At 35.4% G+C, this 23,143-nt stretch overlaps 1 protein-coding gene and 1 long non-coding RNA gene across 2 annotated transcripts in view; one reads left to right on the forward strand and one right to left on the reverse strand.

Annotated features, from left to right (window-relative positions):
• The window catches only part of SLC4A10 (solute carrier family 4 member 10), a 312,417-nt gene extending 295,763 nt beyond the window's left edge, over nucleotides 1–16,654 (reverse strand). The window contains exon 1 of the mRNA XM_030852613.2: nucleotides 16,416–16,654. Within this exon, the coding sequence (XP_030708473.1) occupies nucleotides 16,416–16,463 (48 nt within the window). The 5' untranslated portion in view covers nucleotides 16,464–16,654. The remainder of the gene's footprint in view (nucleotides 1–16,415) is intronic.
• LOC132597613 (uncharacterized) overlaps nucleotides 15,217–23,143 on the forward strand; it is a 38,471-nt gene continuing 30,544 nt past the window's right edge. The window contains exon 1 of the long non-coding RNA XR_009564615.1: nucleotides 15,217–15,272. This is a non-coding gene — a long non-coding RNA (uncharacterized lncRNA). The remainder of the gene's footprint in view (nucleotides 15,273–23,143) is intronic.

Consider the following 23,143-nt stretch of genomic DNA (forward strand, 5'->3'; position numbering starts at 1 on the left):
ATTATGAATAAATGAGGAAAAAGTTAGAAATTATGCTGTCATAAAATTCTGCTTACCAAAGATAATGAAAATTCCAGAAATAATATATATAAAAACTAGACAAAAGGAAGGATTTCAACAAATGTGAAATGTTTTTATATCATGGTAGCTAGGCTTTCCATAAGCTTTTGTCAATATATCAAGGATAAAAATGTCTGTGGCATAGGTTATGTCCAATTTTGACACAACTAATTTAATTTACAAGGGAGAAATCCTGGTTAAAATTTTAGAGCATTATCAGCAGTGCTGATTACAAAATATATATTTACTTATTTAGACATCTGGAAACATGTCCTCAATCTCTTTTGATTCCCACATAGAAATTCCAAATCAGTTAGTGGTCTGTACAAGAATGAATCTGAGCTCTAATGTGTAGCTATAAAGACTTCCACACTATCTGGAATTACATTATGAAAATTATTAATTTAGTCTGATGTTTTTTGCTTCATGGCATCAAAATAGTTCCCATATATTTGTGATGCCAAATTTAAGCTGGCAAAAACGAGTTGTAGAGAAATTTTTGCATCCTAAGAGTCAATTTGGTTTAAAGGAATTTTTTAAACAAATTTTAACTGCTCAAATTGAAGACTATCAAAAATAAGTGTAGCTAGTCTTCAATGGGCTTAAGCCAAGGGGTCTAAACAGAGAGTCATTTTAATTATGAGCCATAACCATATTTTACTTTTATGCATTGCCACCCTGATTCTGAACCTGTTTCTTATGGAAATTTAATCAATTTATCTGTTTAGCTTCATTATAAATAGATCACAGAATACCACGGACTTTCAAAAAAAAAACCTGTCACTAGCACTAGAAGCTAAAACTGTCAAAGAAAACTTTGGGCAATTACTAAATTTTGTATGTAGTTAGTTAACTATTACATTCAGTGGTAATGTAAGCTTCTGTCAAACTTTTTTAAAAGCTTGATTTAATTCATAGAACAGTCACGTGCAGCAGAGTTGTCTGTAATGAATCTTTTCCTTAGTCTCTTTCCCTCATCCATAGGTAAATGCTTATTAATATTAAATGGATTTTTGTATATAATTCAGGTGAACAAAAATGAACAAGATTCAAAAAGTTTCCAAACACATTCTCAGCATTGACAAATGTTCATTGATCTTTATTTTAACTGGCCCTCAGACTTACGTAAAATTCCTTTACTTGGTTTTCATTTTGAATGTTCAGCCAACACTAAATTCTTTGGGAGTATTACATTTTTTAAAAAAATCTTAGCTTCTTGAAAATATATCAAAGTCCAAACAATACAATGTGTTTTCTTATGCAGGCTTTATCCAAAATAATCAAAGGTGAACTCCTGTATCTTTACTCACGTAATATAAAACCACTGTAATGGCTTATCAGAAAGGAATATGTAATTAGAAAGTCAGATCAACATTAAATAATCACTAATCCACTTGTGAAAGGGTAGGGAGAAAAATCAGTGTGAGGCTAATGAGAATTATACGTTGTCTTTCCTATATATTTCTCTTTGTTGATGTTATATATACGTATGCATACATACATATACACACACGTACATTAGCTATGGGCAAATATCACGAGATTATGTAATATAAAAAAATATTACTGATATATCTGCAATTTTTACTAAAATTTCCATCAAAGTCCATAGTTTCATTGGAGCATATAAAACCAAGAGAGAAAAACTTATTGGGGGAATTCCCAAAATCCTTCCCACAAATGGATGTATCAGTAGATAAAGTGGGTTGGTCACACCTGGCCTGACAGGTACTTTTTTAATTTTATTTTTAAAGAGAATTTATAGATTAATACAGGATATCCATTTGTTCTGTGTTTTCTTAGATTCTGCATTTATCTATTTGACATCCATTCATCACAGAACCAATTATGGTAACTTTAGTTTCTGTATTGTTTGTACCTTACAGACCCAGGGAAAGACTGCTCCTTCCAGGGCTAGCTAAATTCTAAAGAAAATTAAGAACTTAAGAACATATGAAACATGACTTTCGTATGCAACCAACCAATCCCAAGTCTATACCCTCAACTTCCTCCTTATCTAACTCACACAGCCAAGCCAATATTTCTCTTGTCCTATATCATCCTAGGGACAGGTAACCAGACAACTAGAGACCACCCCTATAGCCAAAGCCTGCCAGAAGTATTCAAACTGGACAGTTCTAAACTGCTTACCCTGACTTGTCTTTCCTGCAGAAACCCCAATAAAGGCTCTGGCCTCAACTTTTTCCTTGCTCTTGTCTTCTGCCACTTGACTAAAACCTGGTGCTTCCCCTTGACCCTGGATAACATGCAGCAAGTCCCTCTCTACGGCCTGTGAGTATAATATACATGGTTTTCCTAAGCCTCTCCTATATCTCTTCCACAACTGACTGACCATAAAACATAGAACAAAACTCTATTTTTAGAGATAAAAGTCCCTTCCAATTCTCAATTGCTTCAATAGACAGACACGATATAGATATGTATATATCTTCTGTTTCTTTAATGTTTAAACAGCTTGATAGCCCAAAGAGATACACAGATCAACACACCTATTTCTACAATGTTTAATCTGGAATTTAGTCAGAAGTAAGTAAAAATAAGAATCTGAACTTAATTTCCAAAATAGTGAAGTGTCCTAGCATCATTTATTTAATAATCTTTCTTTATCTCATTATTTTGTTGTGTCACTTGTAATCATATTGTTCCAGACACATACATAATTTGGCTTGATATATTTATCAGTACTTGATCAATTGACATATAGTTTCAATCATCATATCTTTTGTTCAATATTGACAAAATTTGTATAAAAGTGCTCCCACCTTATTATGTTTATATATTCTGTTCACTTTTTTTTACAGTAGATCTCCAGAAAGTATTTATTCTCCGTAACTGAAATTCTGTACCCTTTGACCAACACCTCCCCATTTCCCTTTCTCCCCAAACCCTGGTAATCACTCTCCTATTCTCTGCTTCTATGTGACTATTTCAGATTCCACATATAAGTGAGATCATGCAGTATTTGTCTTTCTGCGTCTGGTTTATTTCACTTAGCATAATGTCCTCCTCGATTGCTCCTGATTATTAAATTATTACCTCTGAAAATCAAATGGTCTCTACTCTCTCATGCCTAATCACTTATTGTGAAGCGTTAGATGGATTAAGATCCATCCATACTTAATTTTAATCTAACCTTATGGTCATTCCAAATTGTAGTCCAGAAAGTCCTCAAAATGTTTTAACAAGTGTTGTTTTTGTCTTTGTTTTTTTTCAGTTTGTGTGTTTGTTTTTCTTTGAAAAATACTGGATAAGGATGGAAAATTTTATTTTCCTCAGCCTCTACTCTTTCTTCTTGTGGCCGCACCTGACTGACCATCTCATAAAAGAACACAGAACACTGAAACTATTGACTTAAAAAGATCATTTTAATTATATTTGAGCCTTATTTATTTGTCTGATCTTATTCTCCCTTTATCATAGATCACCTGCACAAAGACATCATGATCAAAGCAGTGCAAAATATTTCTTAAGCCCATGATTGGAACATTTCATGATACCTCCCTGAGGAAGTAGAATCCTTGCTGCATTTCTTAAAAGACAGTAAAGCTACTTCTTTACCCCCTCCATTCTTACCCAATATAAGGGCTACTATAAATGTAATTAATGTAAATTAATTGATTGAAATTTCAGATTAAACAATATGAACTATTTATATATTAACGCTTGTATTAAAGTTCAATTACATTTTGTCAAGTGCTCTTGCTTCTTGCTTTCTATATATGCAGGTACTTTTTTTTTTTCTTTTTTCTTTTTTTTTTTTTTGCTGTACGCGGGCCTCTCACTGTTGTGGCCTCTCCCGTTGTGCTCCGGACGCACAGGCTCATCGGCCATGGCTCACGGGCCCAGCCGCTCCGCGGCATGTGGGATCTTCCCGGACCGGGGCACGAACCCGTGTCCCCTGCATCGGCAGGCGAACTCTCAACCACTGCGCCACCAGGGAAGCCCTATGCAGGTACTTTTAAGATAAATATAAACATGCATCTATAAATTATTGAAACATCATCATCAAATTATTATTTTATGGAAGAATCTGAGATTCAATAAACTTTTGAAAGCTTTCAATTCCCTCTTCAAGATATCTTCTGACCCAAGAAAAACATCAGGAAAGTATATTTTTCCAAGAAAAACTGATTCTAATGTCAAAAGCTTCAATGCAACCATTAAATTAGGTAGTAGAATTCATTCGAAAATATTTGGTCTATTTGAAATCAAGAGAACTATTGAACTAACTAGATACTTTGAATCAAGATATATCACTATTCTAGGGAATCAAAGGCATAAGCCCATTTTGTCCTATGCCAGACCATGCAACCATCTACAAAAATGGGAGAAATCTGTTTAGATGAGAAAGACTAGGAGTACTGAATTATATAGCTAAGAGAGATAGTGAAGTTTAGGATGTGAAAGCAAGTGAAATAACATTTTTAAATCATAAAAGGGAACAAGTGAAATTATAAGCTACTAAAATCAAGTTTGTGAAAGGCTGATCTTTTTAAAGCTGGGTTCAAGGCTGACTCAATATGTTTTAAGTGAATATACTATGGTTAGAATTCCCTGAATTACGAGAAAGCATCACCGATTTTTGAATGGACAAAGTCAATACTAAGTTCACCATTTCTGCATTTTTGTCCTTATAAAGATTTGGAAAAATATTTTGTTACCTTACATTACAGAAATGGTCTGTACTGGAGATTCCAACTTCTTTTATTAGACTGGCACTGGTATCTAAACAGCTTCTAATATCAGGCTAAGAGAACTGATATTCAGGAATTGTTATTATTTAGCTTTTATGATAACCATTTATAATGGAAATTTATGTTAAAGAAAGACCTAAATAGAAAGTACTTTCTTACTCACAATGTCAAGACAAATATAAAACAATGACTGTTGTATATCTGTCACTAAATTACTTGATTTAAAATAGATTAATCCTAATCCCAGTTTTTAAAAACTAATTTTTTTTCAAACCACATAAAGATAAAAAGAATTATTAAATCAGAGAATTATGCACAGGGTCCAAATCATGTTTTATTTAAGTAACAATATATAGGAAGGTCTAGAAATTTTACTTCTGTCAAGTTTGCCATCTATCAGGATCTTCAAGTACTTCTTCAACACGGTTTTGATGACATGAAAGGTTCTAAATGGCTCAAATAAGAATGATAGTCTCATCTTAAGGACTGAAAAAATTGAAAGTACTGTACATAAGAATCATCTTAATACAACTAATAAAATCTGAGTGTGTATATCTAGTCTATCATAGACTAATAGTAAGGCCGAGGAAAAGGATAAGACACTGTAACACCTTATTAATTGGACTGATCTTTTTTTTTTTTTATGTTTCTGGCCGCACCCCATGGCATGTGGGATCTTAGTTCCCCAACCAGGGATTGAACCCACGCCTCCTGCATTGGAAGGCAGAGTCTTAACCACTGGACCGCCGGGGAAGTCCCTGGACTGATCTTAACTTCATTCTTTAAAAATAATTTTTTTTAAATAATGTCTGTGGCTTTTGAGGAAGTAGACGAACCATTTCATTCATTCAAAGAAGACTGAAAATTCTCATGGCCAAAATGGTATCTAGTACTGATCTGTAATAACGGGCTTGAGGCTCATACCTTCCCTGTACAAGGGAACCACGTATAAAAGAGATGTTAGTAATTGTCTTATGCAGCATTTCAGTAATACCTTAAGCAAGGTGAACTAAACTGAGGAATTTTTCAAATAGTTCAATGTTTCTTCTGAACTGTGATTTTTAAAAGAAACCTACTTCACAGAAAAACACTACCTAATGGTAAACAAAGTTAGAAATGGAACACAGAAGAAAGTGTTGGTAAAATGTTTACCAGGCGAATTGTCACCATTTTTAAAACGCTAGTGAAACTTCAAGTGAAAGTGAAAACTGGTTATACAATCTTTCTGGAAAAAAAATTTAGCAATATTTATAAATAGCCTCAAAACTTAGCCTAGTAGCTCCTTAAAGAAATAGCTGATTCCAGGGCTGAGGCAGGGTAAATACAAGATGACCCTGGAAAATATTATGGCCCCAGATACTAAGAAAGTGCTCAAATAAAGAATGGGAGCATATTGAAATGATGAGAGCCAGTTGAAAGGAGTTCCTAATGCCCAAAGATGAAACCATTTGAGCAACAAAGTGAATTCTGAGAGTATTGTGTTATGGCCCATAAAATAAAATAAATATCTTTGAGTCCATATGAAATAAGCAATTGAATAAATAAATAAATGGAGAAGTGACAGCTCTTCCCTATAGGAAAAAATTCTAATTTCTAAATGCAAAAAGAATGAGAGAAATAACAAGTCACTATTAAGCAAATACCACAGTAATAAATAGGTAATAAGCAGGAAATATTCACTGATGAATGCTAAAATTAGTAGGCAAAAGTTTGAAGAGAAACAAGATATTTGCATAGTCTCAAAGTATCTCCCCTAAGATATCATTACGAAGGGAAACTTTTTAATTTTACAGTGGAAAATCCAACTGTAATCAAGGTTAATACCCCCGGAAATAAGATATCATCTATCCCCTGATATGATGCACTGAGAAGGGTTCATTTCATTTTGGTCATATTCTTGACAAAAAAAATGCATAACCTCAATCTAATTAGGAGAACTTCAGACAAGCACAAATTGAGAGATAATCTACAAAAAAACTGACTGTACACCTCAAGAGTGTCAAAGTTATGAAAGATAAGGGAACATTGAGTAACTCACAAATTGGAGATGATTAAAGAGACATGATATCTGAACACAAAATGGGATCCTGAAACAGAAAAAGGACATTAGTGGAAAAACCAGTGATACCCTAAAAGATATTTGGTTTAGTTAATAGAATTGTATCAATGTTAATTTCCTGGATTTAATTACTAACTATAGTTATGTAAGATATTAACATGGCAAGGTGGACAAAAGGTATACAGGAACTCTTCGTACTGTTTTTGCAATTATTCTTTAGGTACAAAATTATCTCAAAATAAAGAGCTAAAAAATAGCAAAATGAATGTTTTCTTTTATATTTATTTTTCTATGCTTTCTAAGCTACCCTAAAAAATAAGTATTAATTTTATAATTAGGAAAAATATACTTACCAGATTATATTATTATTCATCTTATTACTGTCAGATGAATAAAGTTATTGAATAAGCATTATTGAGTCAATGATCGAATGAATTATGCATATTAGGTATAAAAATCTTTGATGTAATTATTTTCAATCAAAAGGAAAAATATTAAGCCAATAATAACAATAATTGCTATTATTTTTGTCATTACTCCTAAAAGTATAACATATATATAAATGCATGGGTTCATAATTATGTAGGTAATATGTACAGAATTCACTGATTCTCACAAACCCATGACGTAGATGCTATTATTGTTATCATCCCTATTTTATAGATAAGAAAAGTGAGGCTTTGAACCGCTAGGCAACTTGCCAAAGTTGGCATACCCACTAATTAGAACAGTTAGAACTGTATGACTTCAGAGTTTCAGTTCTTGACAACTGGTGTCTACTAGTGTTGCTGCCTAATAACCCATGATATGTATAAAAAGGACTTTCCATGCCCTTGACTCTGTGAGAGCAGCACAAAATTGTCTGAAGTAGACTCTACTTTTAAGAATCTAGCACTCTAATTGAGGAAACAAGTTATATATGTGTGTATTTAAATATAAGTAAAAATAGTTTTGTATACATATATAAATTGCAAAGTGATATGTAATATGTAATAAATGCTAAATGAGTAAAACAGGCAGTAAGAACTTAATTTTCTAATCCATTACGATTTATTTTAAAAAAGGTCACTTTATTTTATTGCAAAATTTGGTCTCCTAGCATTCCCACAAGTAAAATAATTCAAAGACATAATTTTTTATTTTGTTATTTTTTTAAGGTAAAGATTCTCAAACTTTCATGATCATAAGAATCACCTAGGGGCTTCCCTGGTGGCACAGTGGTTGAGAGTCCACCTGCCGATGCAGGGGACACAGCTTTGTGCCCCGGTCCGGGAAGATCCCGCATGCCGCGGAGCGGCTGGGCCTATGAGCCATGGCCGCTGAGCCTGCGTGTCCGGAGCCTGTGCTCCGCAGCGGGAGAGGCCACAACAGTGAGAGGCCCGCGTACCGCAAAAAAAAAAAAAAAAAGAAAAAAAAGAATCACCTAGAGAGTTCTTTAAATTGTTTGTTTATTGGCACCACCCCTTTGATATTCTAAGCCTATAAGCTTGAGTAAGACCCAGAACTTGGGTTTTTAATGAGTTCTCCTGTTGATTCTGATGCAAGTGGTCTTTGAGTTTAAGGTTTTAAGGTTTGGGGGGAAAAAAATACCAAAATTTTGCATCTACTAGAGATGCTCTGTAAAATTACATAAAAATCAGATTTTTTTACAGGCTTTATACTATGAAGTTATATGTTAATGAAACATAAAGTGGATAGTATGTAATCAAATCACAAATCATATTATATATTAGGTCTGTGTCTTGCTGTCTGCATTTCTTTTTCATTTTTAAACTATATTCTTGTGTCTGAGAAAATCAAAAAGAGTTTGAAGAGGCTTATTACCAGAGCAGCTTAAATATCAACAGAAAATCCCCACTGTATTTATGAAAGAAGCAGCATGAATCTCATGATAATTAAATGTGCTTCGTAAGCAGAGCTGTGTTTTACAGTAGTTGTTATATATCTAACTACTTTTTATGGCACTTGCTTTCTGGAATTTGACTAGGTCATCATCTCTGATATCAAACCCTCATTGTCAAAAAGAAGAAAATAGTCATTAGGAAGCAATAGCCTTCTCTGAATAATTTTGGTTTTGCAGGATAAGCAAGAAGAAGCAGAGGTACAAATAAACGTTGGAGGAACCCAGGCAACCTAACACATTCAATAGGAATGGGAAAATTCTTTAAAAACTTGCTTATTAGATCCTTAGAGCATAATTTTCATGATGAATGAGCAATTCTTGATGATACTGATAATACAAGAACTTTATCACTAAATCAAAACTATACAGAGTCCTTGGCTATTATACATTCTCACTCTATCCCACCGAGTCTGTAGATTAAACTCCATTTTTGCCATCTGAGAAAACCTCTGGAGTTCTGAACGAGTTGGAATTGGGCCTAAGCTTAATATAGAAACTTCTATACAAATGGCACCTCAGGAATTTTTGTGTCATCCTTGATACAGTACATAGAAGCCCTCACTAAAACAAATAAAACTAGAAAACACTACTACAAGAAATTAAAGATCTAAATATATGGAGAGACAGTTCACATATACGTTTGGAAGACCCAATATTGTCAAGAAGGTAATTCTCCCCAAATTGATCTATAAATTCAAAGCCATCAGTTGCTATTAAGACCCTTGTAGGCTTTTCATAGCAATCAACAAGTGGGCCCTAAAATTTATATGGAAATGTAGGACCTAGAATAGCCAAAACAACTTTGAAAAAGAAGAACAAAGTTGAAGGATTTATACTACCTGATTTCAAATTTTACTATAAAGCTTCAATAATCAGACAGTGTGGTATTAGGGTAAGGATATTCACATAGATGAACAGACAGAATTCAGCATCCAAAAAAATAACTTTATAGTCGATTTAATTTCAACAAAGCTGCCAAGACAATTCAACGGAGAAAGGTGGTCTTTTCAGCAAATGGTGCTAGGACAATTGGATATCTACATATTTTTTTTAAAAAAGCAAAAACAATAAAGAGGACTTAACTCTTATCTCACACCATACACAAAAATTAACTCAGGATGGATCATTCATCTACATGTAGGAGCTGAAACTATAAAACTTCTAGAAAAAAAATACAAGAAAATTTTGTGACCTTGGTCTAGGCAGAGTTCTTAAATTCAACACCAAAAGCACAATCAGTAAAAGAAAAAATTAATAAATTGCACATCATCAAAATTAATAAAACTTTTGTGTTTCAAAGGTCACCATTAAGAAAGTTAAAAGACAAGGCCAGACAGTGAGAACACATTTGCAAATCATATTTCTGACAAGAATCCTTTATCCAAAATATATTTTTTAAAAAAAACTCTTACAAGTCAAGAAGATGATAACCAATTTTTTAAATGGGCAAAAGATTTAATAGACATTTCATCAAAGAAGAGATACAAATGGCTAATAAGCACATAAAAAGTTAGTGCTATAGACTGGGTATTTGTGTTCCCAAAAAATTCAGATGTTGAAACCTAATCTCCAATGTGATGGTATTAGAAGATAAGGCCTTTGGGATTAGTACCCTTATGAAAGAGGCCCAGACAGCTCTCTTCCCACCTCCACAGTGAGAACATGCTAAAAGATGGCTATCTATGAACCAGGAAAGGGCTCTCACCAGGTATCAAATCTGCCAATTCTTGGTCTTGGACTTCCCAGTCTCCAGAATTGTGCCAAATAAATTTCTGTTGTTAGTAAACCACCCAAGTCTGTGGTGTTTTGTAACAGTAACCCCAATGGACTAAGACAATTAGTCACTATGAAAATGCAAATCGAAATCACAGCAGCATACTTCACACTCAGAATGGATTTACTAAAAACAAAACAAAACAAAACAAAACCAGAAAATACCAAGTGTTGGAAAAAATGTGCAAAACCAAAACCCTTATACAGCTAATTGTAAAATGGCACAATTTTGGGACTTCCCTGGTGGTGTAGTGGTTAAGAATCTGCCTGCCAATGCAGGGGACACTGGTTCGCTCCCTGGTCTGGGAAGATCCCATATGCCTGGAGCAACTAAGCCTGTGAGCCACAACTACTGAGCCCGTGTGCTGCAATTATTAAAGCTCGCGTGCCTAGAGCCTGTGCTCCGCAACAAGAGAAGCCACCACAATGAGAAGCCCATGCACCACAAAGAAGAGTCGCCCCCGCTCGCCGCAACTAGAGAAAGCTGCTGTGCAGCAAGGAAGACCCAATACAGCCAAAAAATAAAAAACAAATAAATTTTTTTAAAAGGTTTAAAAAAATGTTAATCATTGATGTTTTCTTTGTAGTTAGACTTACTATACCATACAGTAACATAATATTTTATGAGGCTAGACCAACAATGACTTTAAAAAATGTTAGTAACACAAAATAAGCTTTAATCCTTCTTAGAAACTTAGTTGCTTAATTTTCCTTATGTTAAAGTTTAAAGAGTATCAAGAGAAACTTATAAAGGTGATTCAGAGAAGAAATAACAACTTGACCCAAGTTAAATAGTTCTCTTCCTCTCTTACACATAACATGTGCCATACACTCTATTAACTCAGATTTGAAGATACATTTTCAAAAGACCTCTGGGTCTACAGATAGTTTGCTGAAACCCTGGCCAACCTCAGCATTATTATCACAAAGAGAATAAATTCTGTGGAAGAGACTATCTCGGTGTGTGTTTGTGTGTGTGTGTGAAGTTATTTTTAACTTTTATGAGTATTTTATTTGCCCTTTCCTTGATTTATATAAATATGAATGATACAAGCATTGTTTAGATCCTCAACTTTCTCCGTTAGTGCTAATGGCTAAATAATAACTTACTTTTTCTTACATAAAATTGATCATTTTGCAGTGTACAGTTCAGTGGTGTTTAGTACTTTCACAATGTTGTGCGACCATCACCACTATCTACTTCCAGAGCATTTCCATCACTCCAAAAAGAAACCCCATAGCTGTTAGCAGTCATTCTTAATTCTCCACTACACTCCAAGCCCCGGCAACCATTAATCTACTTTAGTCTCCAAGAATTTGCCTATTATGGACATTTCAATAAATGGAATCATGCAATATGTGGCCTACAATGCCTTACATTTTATAGCACCTTGTTTCACAGTACTTTCATTTTTGAAGAGGTAGATATGAAAGCCCACTTTATAATGTGATTCCTATTTATTTTCTAATTGGCTTTAATTTAAAAGAATCGAGCCACTTTTTAGTTAGGTGCAATATTTTTAAATCCTAGCTCAGTATTTATTACCTATGTGAACCTGGGTAACTTATTCAGTCCTCTGAGCATCAGTTTCTCATCTGTCAAGGCTAGATAATATTAGCAACCTTTCAGGATTATCATAAAGACTAGAGATATTTGTGCTTAGCAAAAGCCTGAGACAATACCTATTACTACTTCACAAAGACTAATTACCATCATTATTTTAATTCAGTACTCATCTGTTTACTCTATGCTAGAATAGGACAGTGGAAAGAATGATGAACTGGGAATCAAGATGGGGACTCTAGACCAAGCTTTTCCATTAACTAGTATAAGTGCCTGCCCTTAAATACATGTCCTTATCTCTTTGATGTTCAGTTTCATCATCTGTAAATTAAGAAGTCAGTCTAAAATCTAGTCTCCAATTGATTGCTACAGTCCTTCTCTGACCAAAACATATATGATTGTACAAAATAGATGCATTATATACTAGTTATTCCCTTTTCCTAAATAAGAGCAACACACCCCCAAGGAGTATCTGAGACAACTGTTTCAAGTGGAAGAATATATTAGAACTTTAATTTACATTTATCTAACAATAAATAAAACTTAACTACTATTTACTATACAGATTGAAAGTAGTATCTTCACAGAAAGCCAAATGATCAAGTGTCATGTATCCTATGAGATATGAGAAGGGAAGAGTGGCAGCCTCTCTACATAGAGAAGGGTGTTGAGAGCGGCACCCACATGTCTCCATTCACTTGAAGCACCTTGCAATGCACTGTAGTCTATCTATACCCAGTTTAGACTTCTGAAACAACTCATTCCAAGGTTAGAAAGAAATGACACATTGGAGGTGTGATTATTTTTCTGGCCATGCTCTCTGACTATTTGAGTTCTTTTTTTTTTTTTTTTGCCAAAAATTTTTTTAATTAAATATATTTGAGTTCTAAAGGATGTAAGGATGTCACCATCATTACTATTACATATAGTCTCCATATATACCCATCTCAAAGAGCTTATAACAATGATTAAATATCTGAAGAGAAAATAGCAGTCTCTCAAAGAGTTAAATGGACCCCTATCTCTAGAGTAGCTAGATTGTGAGGTCCATGTGGACAGGGCTTTTCTCTGTCTTATTCATTGCTGTAATCCCATCACCAAGAACATGTTTGGCCAACAGCAGGCATTTAATAAGTGAACGAATCTTCTGAACCTTGCTTGTTCCATTGCTTCAGACAGAACAGTTAGGTGCTACCAGGCTGTACTCTGAGCCTAGAAGAATTGAATGTCCTAACCCTTAGAGTGATTAGGGCCTATAGATGCAATGAGGCCTTGTCCAGCAAAAGAAAATAATCTCCAAAGCTCCCTAAAAAGGACTGAGAGAAAAAGGAACATGTCAGCGCCTCCTTCACACAAACTCTTAAGATGTACCTTAGGTATACTAAATTAAGGTAAACGTTGGAGGCTTAAAAGGAATCTATTCCAAACTACCACTTAGGTCAGGATTAATACATTCACTCACTTGGCATACTTATCCATTCTTATAATTTTTATTTCTCTCTTACTCCTCTATTTACCTACCTCTGACTGCTTCTGCCCCATATCTAATCTTGGTTTTTAATGCCTTTCTAAATGGCTTTCCAACCATACTACAAAGTTTCCATAGCTATAATTAATCCCACCTTCCACCTCCACTGTACAGTGTTTTCCAGTGTTCCATTTCCCCACTTTTCCTTCTTAGCAAATAGTACTGATAAGCCATCTTTCATAAAAGCCTGAAACTTAGAATTTATCTCAATGCCTGTATTTCCATCAACAATTAAAATAGCAGCTAACTTTATTGAGAACTTACTAAATACCAGCTACTTCCCATAGATTATTTTATTTACTCATCACAAAACACAAGAGATAAGTACCATCTCCTTCCCATTTTTCAGCTGAAGAAACTAAGGCTTAATCACCCACCCAAGACTATACAGCATGTAAACAGCAGTGCTGGAACCTACAAGACTTTGTTTTAAAATATTATGCCATAGCGCCTTTCACATTATTACTTGCAAAGTCATCTGATTAATTTTCTAAAAAAGACCCCTAAACTATTTCTTCCTTTCTCTTCCAAGCATAGAAACTCCAGCCGAGGATCTGATTATGATAGGCCTGGTTAATAATGCAATGTTAAAAAAATACTGCTTTTTTTTCTGAACTAGTTTTAGAAGACCTATATTGTAGTTCTGGCTTCATCACTTAGACATGTTATTCAAACTCCCTGTGCCTCCATTCCTTATACTTAAAATTAAGACAATAAAATCTGCTTTACTCAACATGATTTTTTTGAGGGGAAAAAAAAAGGCCATAAAAGCAATTGAGGGAGTTGAAAATACTATACAAGTATAAAAATAAGCCACTAATTCAACAACCTTTCTAGCCTCTCAGGTTTATTTTCCTTATAATGAACTGCTAACATGATTCTCTCTTGCCATTAAACTATGTAATTATTTTGTGCTGGCCATTGTCCACATGAATTGCACACTTTTGACTCTTCAAAAATGTCCATCCAACTTACTGCAGACCTTCTTTTCCAGCCAAACCTGTATTTTCTCTACTCTTTTAAGCCACAAACTGATTGCCCATCTAGCCCAATAATGTCATCATCTTCTAAATCTTTCCAGTTAATCCTCATTTGGTCCTAAACCCTTTAAATATTCCCCACAAGGGGCAATTCATATGCCACATCAAACTGACTTCAGCCTGCTTTTCTAGGACAACTTCCAAACCCCTTCCCCATAAAAATGAGTTTTTTCTTATATCTTAATCTTTCTTAAATCTCCATTCCCCAATTCCTGTGTATGTAGTTCCTCTCTCTCATCTAGGGTACAATAATACTCTGACATTCTTGACACTCTTTATTCTGAGTACCCACAGAATCCTAATTTATGTTTCTATTCAAGTTTGGGAATACAGACAAATCTTTTAGTCTCATTTTTGTAAAATAACTCCACTTTGATCTGTAAAGAAATGTCTCTACTTTTAAGCAGGCAAGCTAAGTGGCATGCTTTCCTTTTTTCCCCCTCTCTGACACTGCCCCTGCCTTTTATTTAGGCTCCATTCTTGGTGGTGACTCCTGCATTATTCTCATCTCCCTGCTTCCCTCCCTGCCCAAGACTGGCGTCCTGAGGAGAACTGGGCATGCTCAGTAGCCACAGCCAATTCCGGGACGCGAACTGGAATCTTTTACAGATTTTGAGCCCGGCAGGAGAGGTAAGGCCCTAAAAATACTGTGGCCCAGAATTTGCTCACACCCCCTGGGGAATGATTTGATTGAAAGATGTGTTCAAAGCCTAGAAATGGACTCAGAAACGGACACCTTGCCGCCAGTCTCTAGTCTGCAAGGTGGGTCACCAACCTGAGTAACAGAGAGCTGAGAACAGCCCCTTGGCCTGGTTTGGTGCAGGGAGGAGATTTCTGCTGTCCTGAGCTGTGACAGCGCTGATAGATGGCTGGAAGCTAGCGTGTGGCATCTCTTTTGCATCAAGAAAATGTTGTTGTTGTTGTTTTCTTTTTTTCCATGAATACAGCAACATCAGCTGCTCTAGGCTGAGAAAGGATGTGTCTGAAGAACTACAAAGTCTGTGAGCCAGTCAGAGATTGTGGAGAGGAGAGGCAAATCAACTACTCGCCCAAGAACTCACCCTAGATCTAGGGAGGCAGCTTATGACCCAGAGATAAACAGGCTATTTCTAAATGACAGTTCAGGAACATTTCAGATATTCAAAACTGAATTGTGTGCCTGCCCCCCAAAATACATACCTTCTTTGTATGTGAGCCATGACAACATTTCCCTTTGAGAGAAACTGACAGCACACACAGACACACACACACACACACACACACACACACACACACACAAATGGTCCTTCAGTTCTCCTTTCCCCTGGTTTCTGCAGAGACTAAATCTCTAGAGCTGCAACAGCAGCAGATTCCCTTACCTCACTGTCAGGGGGATGAGGCACGGGGAGGAAATTTACCACAGAAGAAACATGATAAAAAGGGGGCTTCTTTGCAGGGGCTTGACTGCATAGCCCAACAGAGAGACAGGCAGTAACAGACAGGGAAAGAGACACACAGCTGTCCCTGCTGCTAAACCTAGCCCTCTCTTCAAACAGCAGCAAACATGAGACATTTCATCATGGTAGTGCATCCATATTGAGAAGGGGGAAAAAAATCATGTGCTTTGCGTTATGCATTTCAGTCACCCGAGATGGGAGGAGACCCCTGTCCGTATGTCGTGGGAGCTATCCACCACCCCAAAAGTACACTCGCTGAACCTGGCTAGCAGACCACTTGCCTGACAGGTTTCGCTGCAAACGCTGTTAATCTACGTGACAGCAGGTTGTCTCTTACCGTAGGCAGCAGCGGCTCCATTTGGGCTCCCTGGTCTTTAATCTCCATGCTTTGTAATGCCTCTGGAATAAGCACCTTTCTCTGCAGTGTCTTCAGTACCTTACACTCAGCCCGGCACTCGCTCTGCTTAGTATTCGGATCAGGTAGCTCTGAAGCAGGAGGCAATTGCACACTCCAGCTCACCAGAGTCACATGGCTCCTACTCACTCGGGCGGCTGGCCAGGTTTTGCACTGAACGCTTTGGATCCCTGGGCCGGTAAGAGAGATTTCCCAAGCCCGGTATCACTGCCCACACCTGGCTACTTGTATAAAGTACAGTCTGCAATGCTGCAAGTCTGATGGACACTAAGAATCTCTCATAAGATGCTAACCTCTTATATAGACTAGTCCAACGTGGACTCCAACCAGCTCAGCCAGATTTTGACACTTTGAGACAATTCACTTTATTCCCAGAAACCCATAGGAGACAAAATTCAGACAAGATGACGTCAATAGGCTTACTAGGTATACTGCTCTGAGTACCTGGGGTGTTTAAAGACACATGAGATGACATCAAAATTGATATGTCTTAGTGAGACTGAACTATGCACTAACAAAAAAAAAATCAGCATTTAAGTCATTGTTGACAATAAGAATTCGGCACACAGATACTTTCAATATTTTAATTGTGAGAAACTTAGATAAGTCACACACGGTTACAAATAAAATATATTTTTCTACAATTTCGCAGCAAAAATAACAGGGAAAGAAAAGTATTTTGAGAGTAGCAACGATCAAGATACTACAGAATTTTTTTTTAACTTCTTTATTGGAGTATAATTGCTTTACAATGGTGTGTTAGTTGCTGCTGTATAACAAAGTGAATCAGCTATATGTATACATATCTCCTCCCTCTTGCGTCTCCCTCCCACCCTCCCTATCCCACCCCTCTAGGTGGTCACAAAGCACCAAGCTGATCTCCCTGTGCTATGCGGCTGCTTCCCACTAGCTATCTGTTTTACATTTGGTAGTGTGTATATGTCCATGCCACTCTCTCACTTCGTCCCAGCTTACCCTTCCCCCTCCCCGTGTCCTCAAGTCCATTCTCTACATCTGCGTTTTTATTCCTGTCCTGCCACCAGGTTCATCAGAACCTTTTTTTTTTTTTAGATTTCATATGTATGCATTAGCATACGATATTAGTTTTTCTCTTTCTGACTTACTTCACTCTGTATGACAGTCTCTAGGTCCATCCACTTCACTATAAATAACTCAATTTCGTTTCTTTTTATGGCTGAGTAATATTCCATTGTACATATATGCCACATGTTCTTTACCCATTCATCTGTCGATGAACACTTAGGTTGCTTCCATGTCCTGGATATTGTAAATAGAGCTGCAATGAACATTTTGGTACATGACTCTTTTTGAATTATGGTTTTCTCAGGGTATGTGCCCAGTAGTGGGATTGCTGGGTCATATGGTAGTTCTATTTGTAGATTTTTAAGGACCCTCCATATTGTTCTCCATAGTGGCTAAATCAATTTACATTCCCACCAACAGTGAAAGAGGGTTCCCTTTTCTCCACACCCTCTCCAGCATTTATTGTTTGTAGAGTTTTTGACAATGGCCATTCTGACTGGTGTGAGGTAATACCTCATTGTAGTTTTGACTTGCGTTTCTCTAATGATTAGTGATGTTGAGCATCCTTTCATGTGTTTGTTGGCAATCTGTATATCTCCTTTGGAGAAATGTCTGTTTAGGTCTTCTGCTCATTTTTGGTTTGGGTTGTTTGTTTTTTTGACATTGAGCTTCATGAGCTGCTTGTATATTTTGGAGATTAATCCTTTGTCAGTTGCTTCAGTTGCAAATATTTTCTCCCATTCTGAGGGTTGTCTTTTTGTCTTGTTTATGGTTTCCTTTGCTGTGCAAAAGCTTTGAAGTTTCTTTACATCCCATTTGTTTATTTTTGTTTTTATTTCCATTTCCCTAGGAGGTGGGGCAAAAAGGATCTTGCTGTGATTTATGTCAGAGAGTGTTCTGCCTATGTTTTCCTCTAACAGTTTGATAGTGTCTAGCCTTACATTTAGGTCTTTAATCCATTTTGAGTTTATTTTTGTGTACGGTGTTAGGAAGTGTGCTAATTTCATTCTTTTACATGTAGCTGTCCAGTTTTCCCAGTACCACTTTTTTCCATTGTATATTCTTGCCTCCTTTATCAAAGATAAGGTGACCATAGGTGTGTGGGTTTATCTCTGGGCTTTCTATCCTGTTCCATTGATCTATATTTCTGTTTTTGTGCCAGTACCATACTGTCTTGATTACTGTAACTTTGTAGTATAGTCTGAAGTCAGGAAGCCCGATTCCTCCAGCTCTGTTTTTTGTTCTCAAGATTGCTTTGGCTATTCGGGGTCTTTTGTGTTTCCATATAAATTGTGAATTTTTTTGTTCTAGTTCTGTGAAAAAATGCCATTGGTAGTTTGATAGGGATTGCATTGAATCTGTAGATTGCTTTGAGTAGTAGAGTCATTTTCACAATATTGATTCTTCCAATCCAGGAACATGGTATATCTCTCCATCTGTTTGTATCATCTTTAATTTGTTTCATCAGTGTCTTATAGTTTTCTGCATACAGGTCTTTTGTCTGTGTAGGTAGGTTTCTTCCTAGGTATTTTAGTCTTTTTGTTGCAATGGTAAATGGGAGTGTTTCCTTAATTTCTCTTTCATATTTTTCATCATTAGTGTATAGGAATGCAAAGATACTAAAGAACTTTGAAAAGAATGAATCTGAACAAAAGTGTCCCAAGGACATACCCTTTTGCTTTACAAATCTCAGCAAAAGAGAGGTGGGGGATTCTCTAAGAGAAAAAGTCAGGTCAAGAAGCTCTTTTGTAGGAAAAGTAGTTGATAATGATTTTTGAGTGACTATACATATTTGCTAAGGTAATGAAGCCATATATCACTGGACCCCAGACCAAGAGTATGGAGGTTACAAATGGACAGGGGTTAGAAGATGATGACAAAATTATTAAGATAGCTTATTTTAAATAAGAAAAATTTCACCAGATTTTAAAACCCTTCATCAACAGGAGTGAATATTAAATTATCTTCAGCAACACACAAAAATTTTCCATAATGCTCATCACAGGTGGAATTATAGACAACTTATACCTGTTTTCCTTCTCAAAACAATTCCTTATAATATAAACTTCTATTATTTTATAATAAGAAAATATTTTATTCTTGAAGCCTAATGATTAATATATTTGAGTTACAACTTTGTGCAGAGCACATTGAGATGATACCAAGGACTTAAATAACAAGATGTCTGATTAGGAATTTACTAATTTGGGGCTGAACTTGACTTTCTACCATGAACGGATGAATAAAAGCTCCCTTCTCACTCAAATGACCATAATAGATAATCTCATACAACTGATTAGAATAAAAATAACTTCTATTTAGAAAGATTATTTCTATCTCATTAGGAAATCCTAAGTCACCCAGTTTATATTTGTTCAAAAAGAATTTAAATATAACTAGAAAAAAGTCTGATTCTTTCTTCCAAAAGTCAAAATAAAAAATAAGATAGTATTTTAAGTTACTTTTAATCAGTATTTTCCTACAATGTATATTATTAAACCATATAGGCACTTTGTTGAAACAACCATTTCTTGAGTGCTTAATATAAGCTAGAGCTACTATTTCTACCAGTATAATAAGACTTACCCAGAGTTTCAATAGCAGATGTTCTACTTCTAAAGATCAAGAAAGCCTGTGTCTCTAAAGGTCTCTGATCCAAGATGTTGAATGCTAACCTAGCAAAAATAGAGAAAGAGAAACTGATCCTCATTTAATCCACTACCTCTATCTTACAACTCCAGGCTTTAAAATTAAGGTCCATAACCTGAGAGAATACATCCAACAAGTTCCAGTAAAGGAGTATTGATAACTTCGAGGAATAAAATCATCACTAGGTAGTAGAATTTTTACTAGCAAAACCATAGAATTTAACAGATAGGCTTTTGTGGATCAACTTCTCCACTGATTTTCAAACTCAAGAGGTGAAGGGAACAGAAGGCAGGGAAGAGGAAATCCAAATTGCATGATCAGCTTTTTTTCAACTACATAAATTCTGCCTTGGAGATGCTGATATGTCCTTAGTGGAAGCTAGAAGAAGAAGTAGCTGGGAATATACTTTTTGAAAAATACTCCCATGTAACTTTCATATTTCTCCAAGTCCAGAGCTCTATCCACTATAGTCAAGTTTCCTTGGATCCTAGGTGATTAAAAATGCATTCCTATTTAGCCTGTTCTTATTTAGAATTCCAATGAGATTTTATTAGAAGAATTTGACAGCCACAACTTCAAACACCAAATTAAATATTGCAAGGCTGAATTTGTCCAAGGAACTGAACGTTCCAGACATTCTACTGGAATGAGACAATAGTCTGATTTTCATTCAATCAGTCCTACTATGTGTGTGGCACTGTGCTACTGATGCTATTTCCTATTATATCCAGCAATATTAAAGTGGAATTTTCCTCTCTGAGGAATGAAATAAAAGTAGTGATCGGCCAGAAGCCAACCATACAGAGAGGAATTACAGAAAACACTAAACACAAGGGCCACCTTCCTCTCCAGCTGCTCATGTTGTGGCCAGTAAGAAAGGAACACAACCACCATGGTGTGCTTCCTTCCTTGATCTGTCCTGAATCCTGGGACTCTTGCTGACCTCAGTTTTTATTAATCTCCCAAGTATGCAAGTCAGCATGCATCCAATGTCCTTTCAGTGCCTACTTCCTTTTGCTATTTTAAGCCTGGGGGTTAAGATATGCACATTAATGCAATGTTTATCTTAGAGAAGAAGCCATCTAATAGTAGTTGTATTGGAAGAAGACACTGGATTCTAAAGATTACTGCCAACACTAGTATTTCAAGAAAATACTTTTCAGTTCTGGTAGTATTGGGTTTCTGGCTTAGATCTCAAAGTCCTTTGCTTCAACCCTTTTTGTATAAAAGAGCTGAACTTTAGGTAGGCAACAAGATCAGAAATATATTCTGAACATTAATACTATGTTGGTGATAATATTACTAGCTTAAGATTAATATTTTGAAAGCTTACTGTTTTTCACATATGTAAAATATCATAGCACTATTTATATCTTTTACTTATGTTTATCCCTTTGTACTTCTATCTTTTGGAACCTATACAAATATTCTGAATAACTTAAAGCACATTATGTAGATCTGGCCAATTTATCAATCCAAAAGTATTTAGTTGAATTTAACCAACTCAAGAAATAACAAAAATGCTCTTTCTTGACAGCTTTAAAATAATGACATTTGACCAATTAGGAAAAGGGTAAGAATTCCCACTCCCAAATCTGCCATACAATAAGGAAATTCATGTATAATACTAGAGTTTAAAGGTGTCAAATATTACTCTTTTTTACAGATGTTCTTGGCCACCAACCAATAGTCATGATTCTAGCTATCAACTATCAGAAAAGGAATATATGAAATAATTAGGAAGCTCATTCCAATGACAGGCGAATGTCCAGATTTAAGAGATCCTCCAAGTCCCACTTCTCTTAGTTCATGACTGGTTTTTCCAGTCCCAAAGATTGGTACAAAGACTTGATTTTCATTCTTTGCCCCAATTTAGCCATACAGGGGAACCGATGCAAGGTCTACTCTCTAAATTGAGTACTAGAGGGTAGCATCTTAATCCAATTTAACTCAATTCAATAGACATTTGAGTACCTATCATGCGCTAGCAACAATGCAGGAAAAAACAAGAATCCTGTACTTAAAGAGGTCACAGTTTAGAAAAGAAGAAATAAAATATCATTTGACAAATTTTTATATGTGCAAAAAACAGAGGCAGACCAGAAGACAAAACGATTAACTTCTAATAGCATTTTTCTCACCCTTACTGAAGAGATTTTAAATTCTTAGGGAATTTCTTTTTGTGGAAAAAAATCTAATTTTCCTTTACTTGTTATGTAAACAAGAAGTATATGCATGCCTCAACTTATTACCTCTCCAATTATCAGCCTTTAAGCCTAATTATCACTGTCTCTGTTAAATGGTCTTGAATGTATCATTTCTATTCCTAAGTTGAAAATAATCACTATCACACTTATTACAGAGATAATCTTGTAGCTAAATAATCCTTAACTTGTCCTTTTTCTATACCAAGTTATGCAGAATTACACTAAAGTAATCATTATTCACAGTGTCTCACATATGAATTTTACTATACATTTTCAAATTATGAAAAACAAGAAAAATATCTCAGTGTTTATTACTGAGTTTACACTGTCAAAAAAAAAAAAAAAAAAGATGACAAATGCCATACAGGAAAAAGGGAAGAAAAACTATCAAAACTCTTTCTCACAGCAATTTCTCAGCTTCATCACAAGCAACCAGACTATTAGTGAAGACAGTATTCAGATATATCTTATACATGATTTTCAGATACATTATATACATGGTCTTACATTAACTAAGAACGTGAACTTGTATCCTAATTTTACTATAATTTTCAGAGTTCCACAATTCATATCTTTCCATATTACTCACTTGGAAAAAGGTTTTTTTTCTAATGGAGAGAAACCCTTATCTGAAACTGTAATTTGGGCAATACATAAAATCATTTTTGTTGAATTGAATTTTTATTAGTCATTTCAACAAAAAGATTTATGAAACATCTATTCTGTAATATATGTTGGTGAAAAGATAAA

The sequence above is a fragment of the Globicephala melas genome, chromosome 7 (genome assembly GCF_963455315.2).
Source record: "Globicephala melas chromosome 7, mGloMel1.2, whole genome shotgun sequence".
NCBI lineage: Eukaryota > Metazoa > Chordata > Mammalia > Artiodactyla > Delphinidae > Globicephala > Globicephala melas.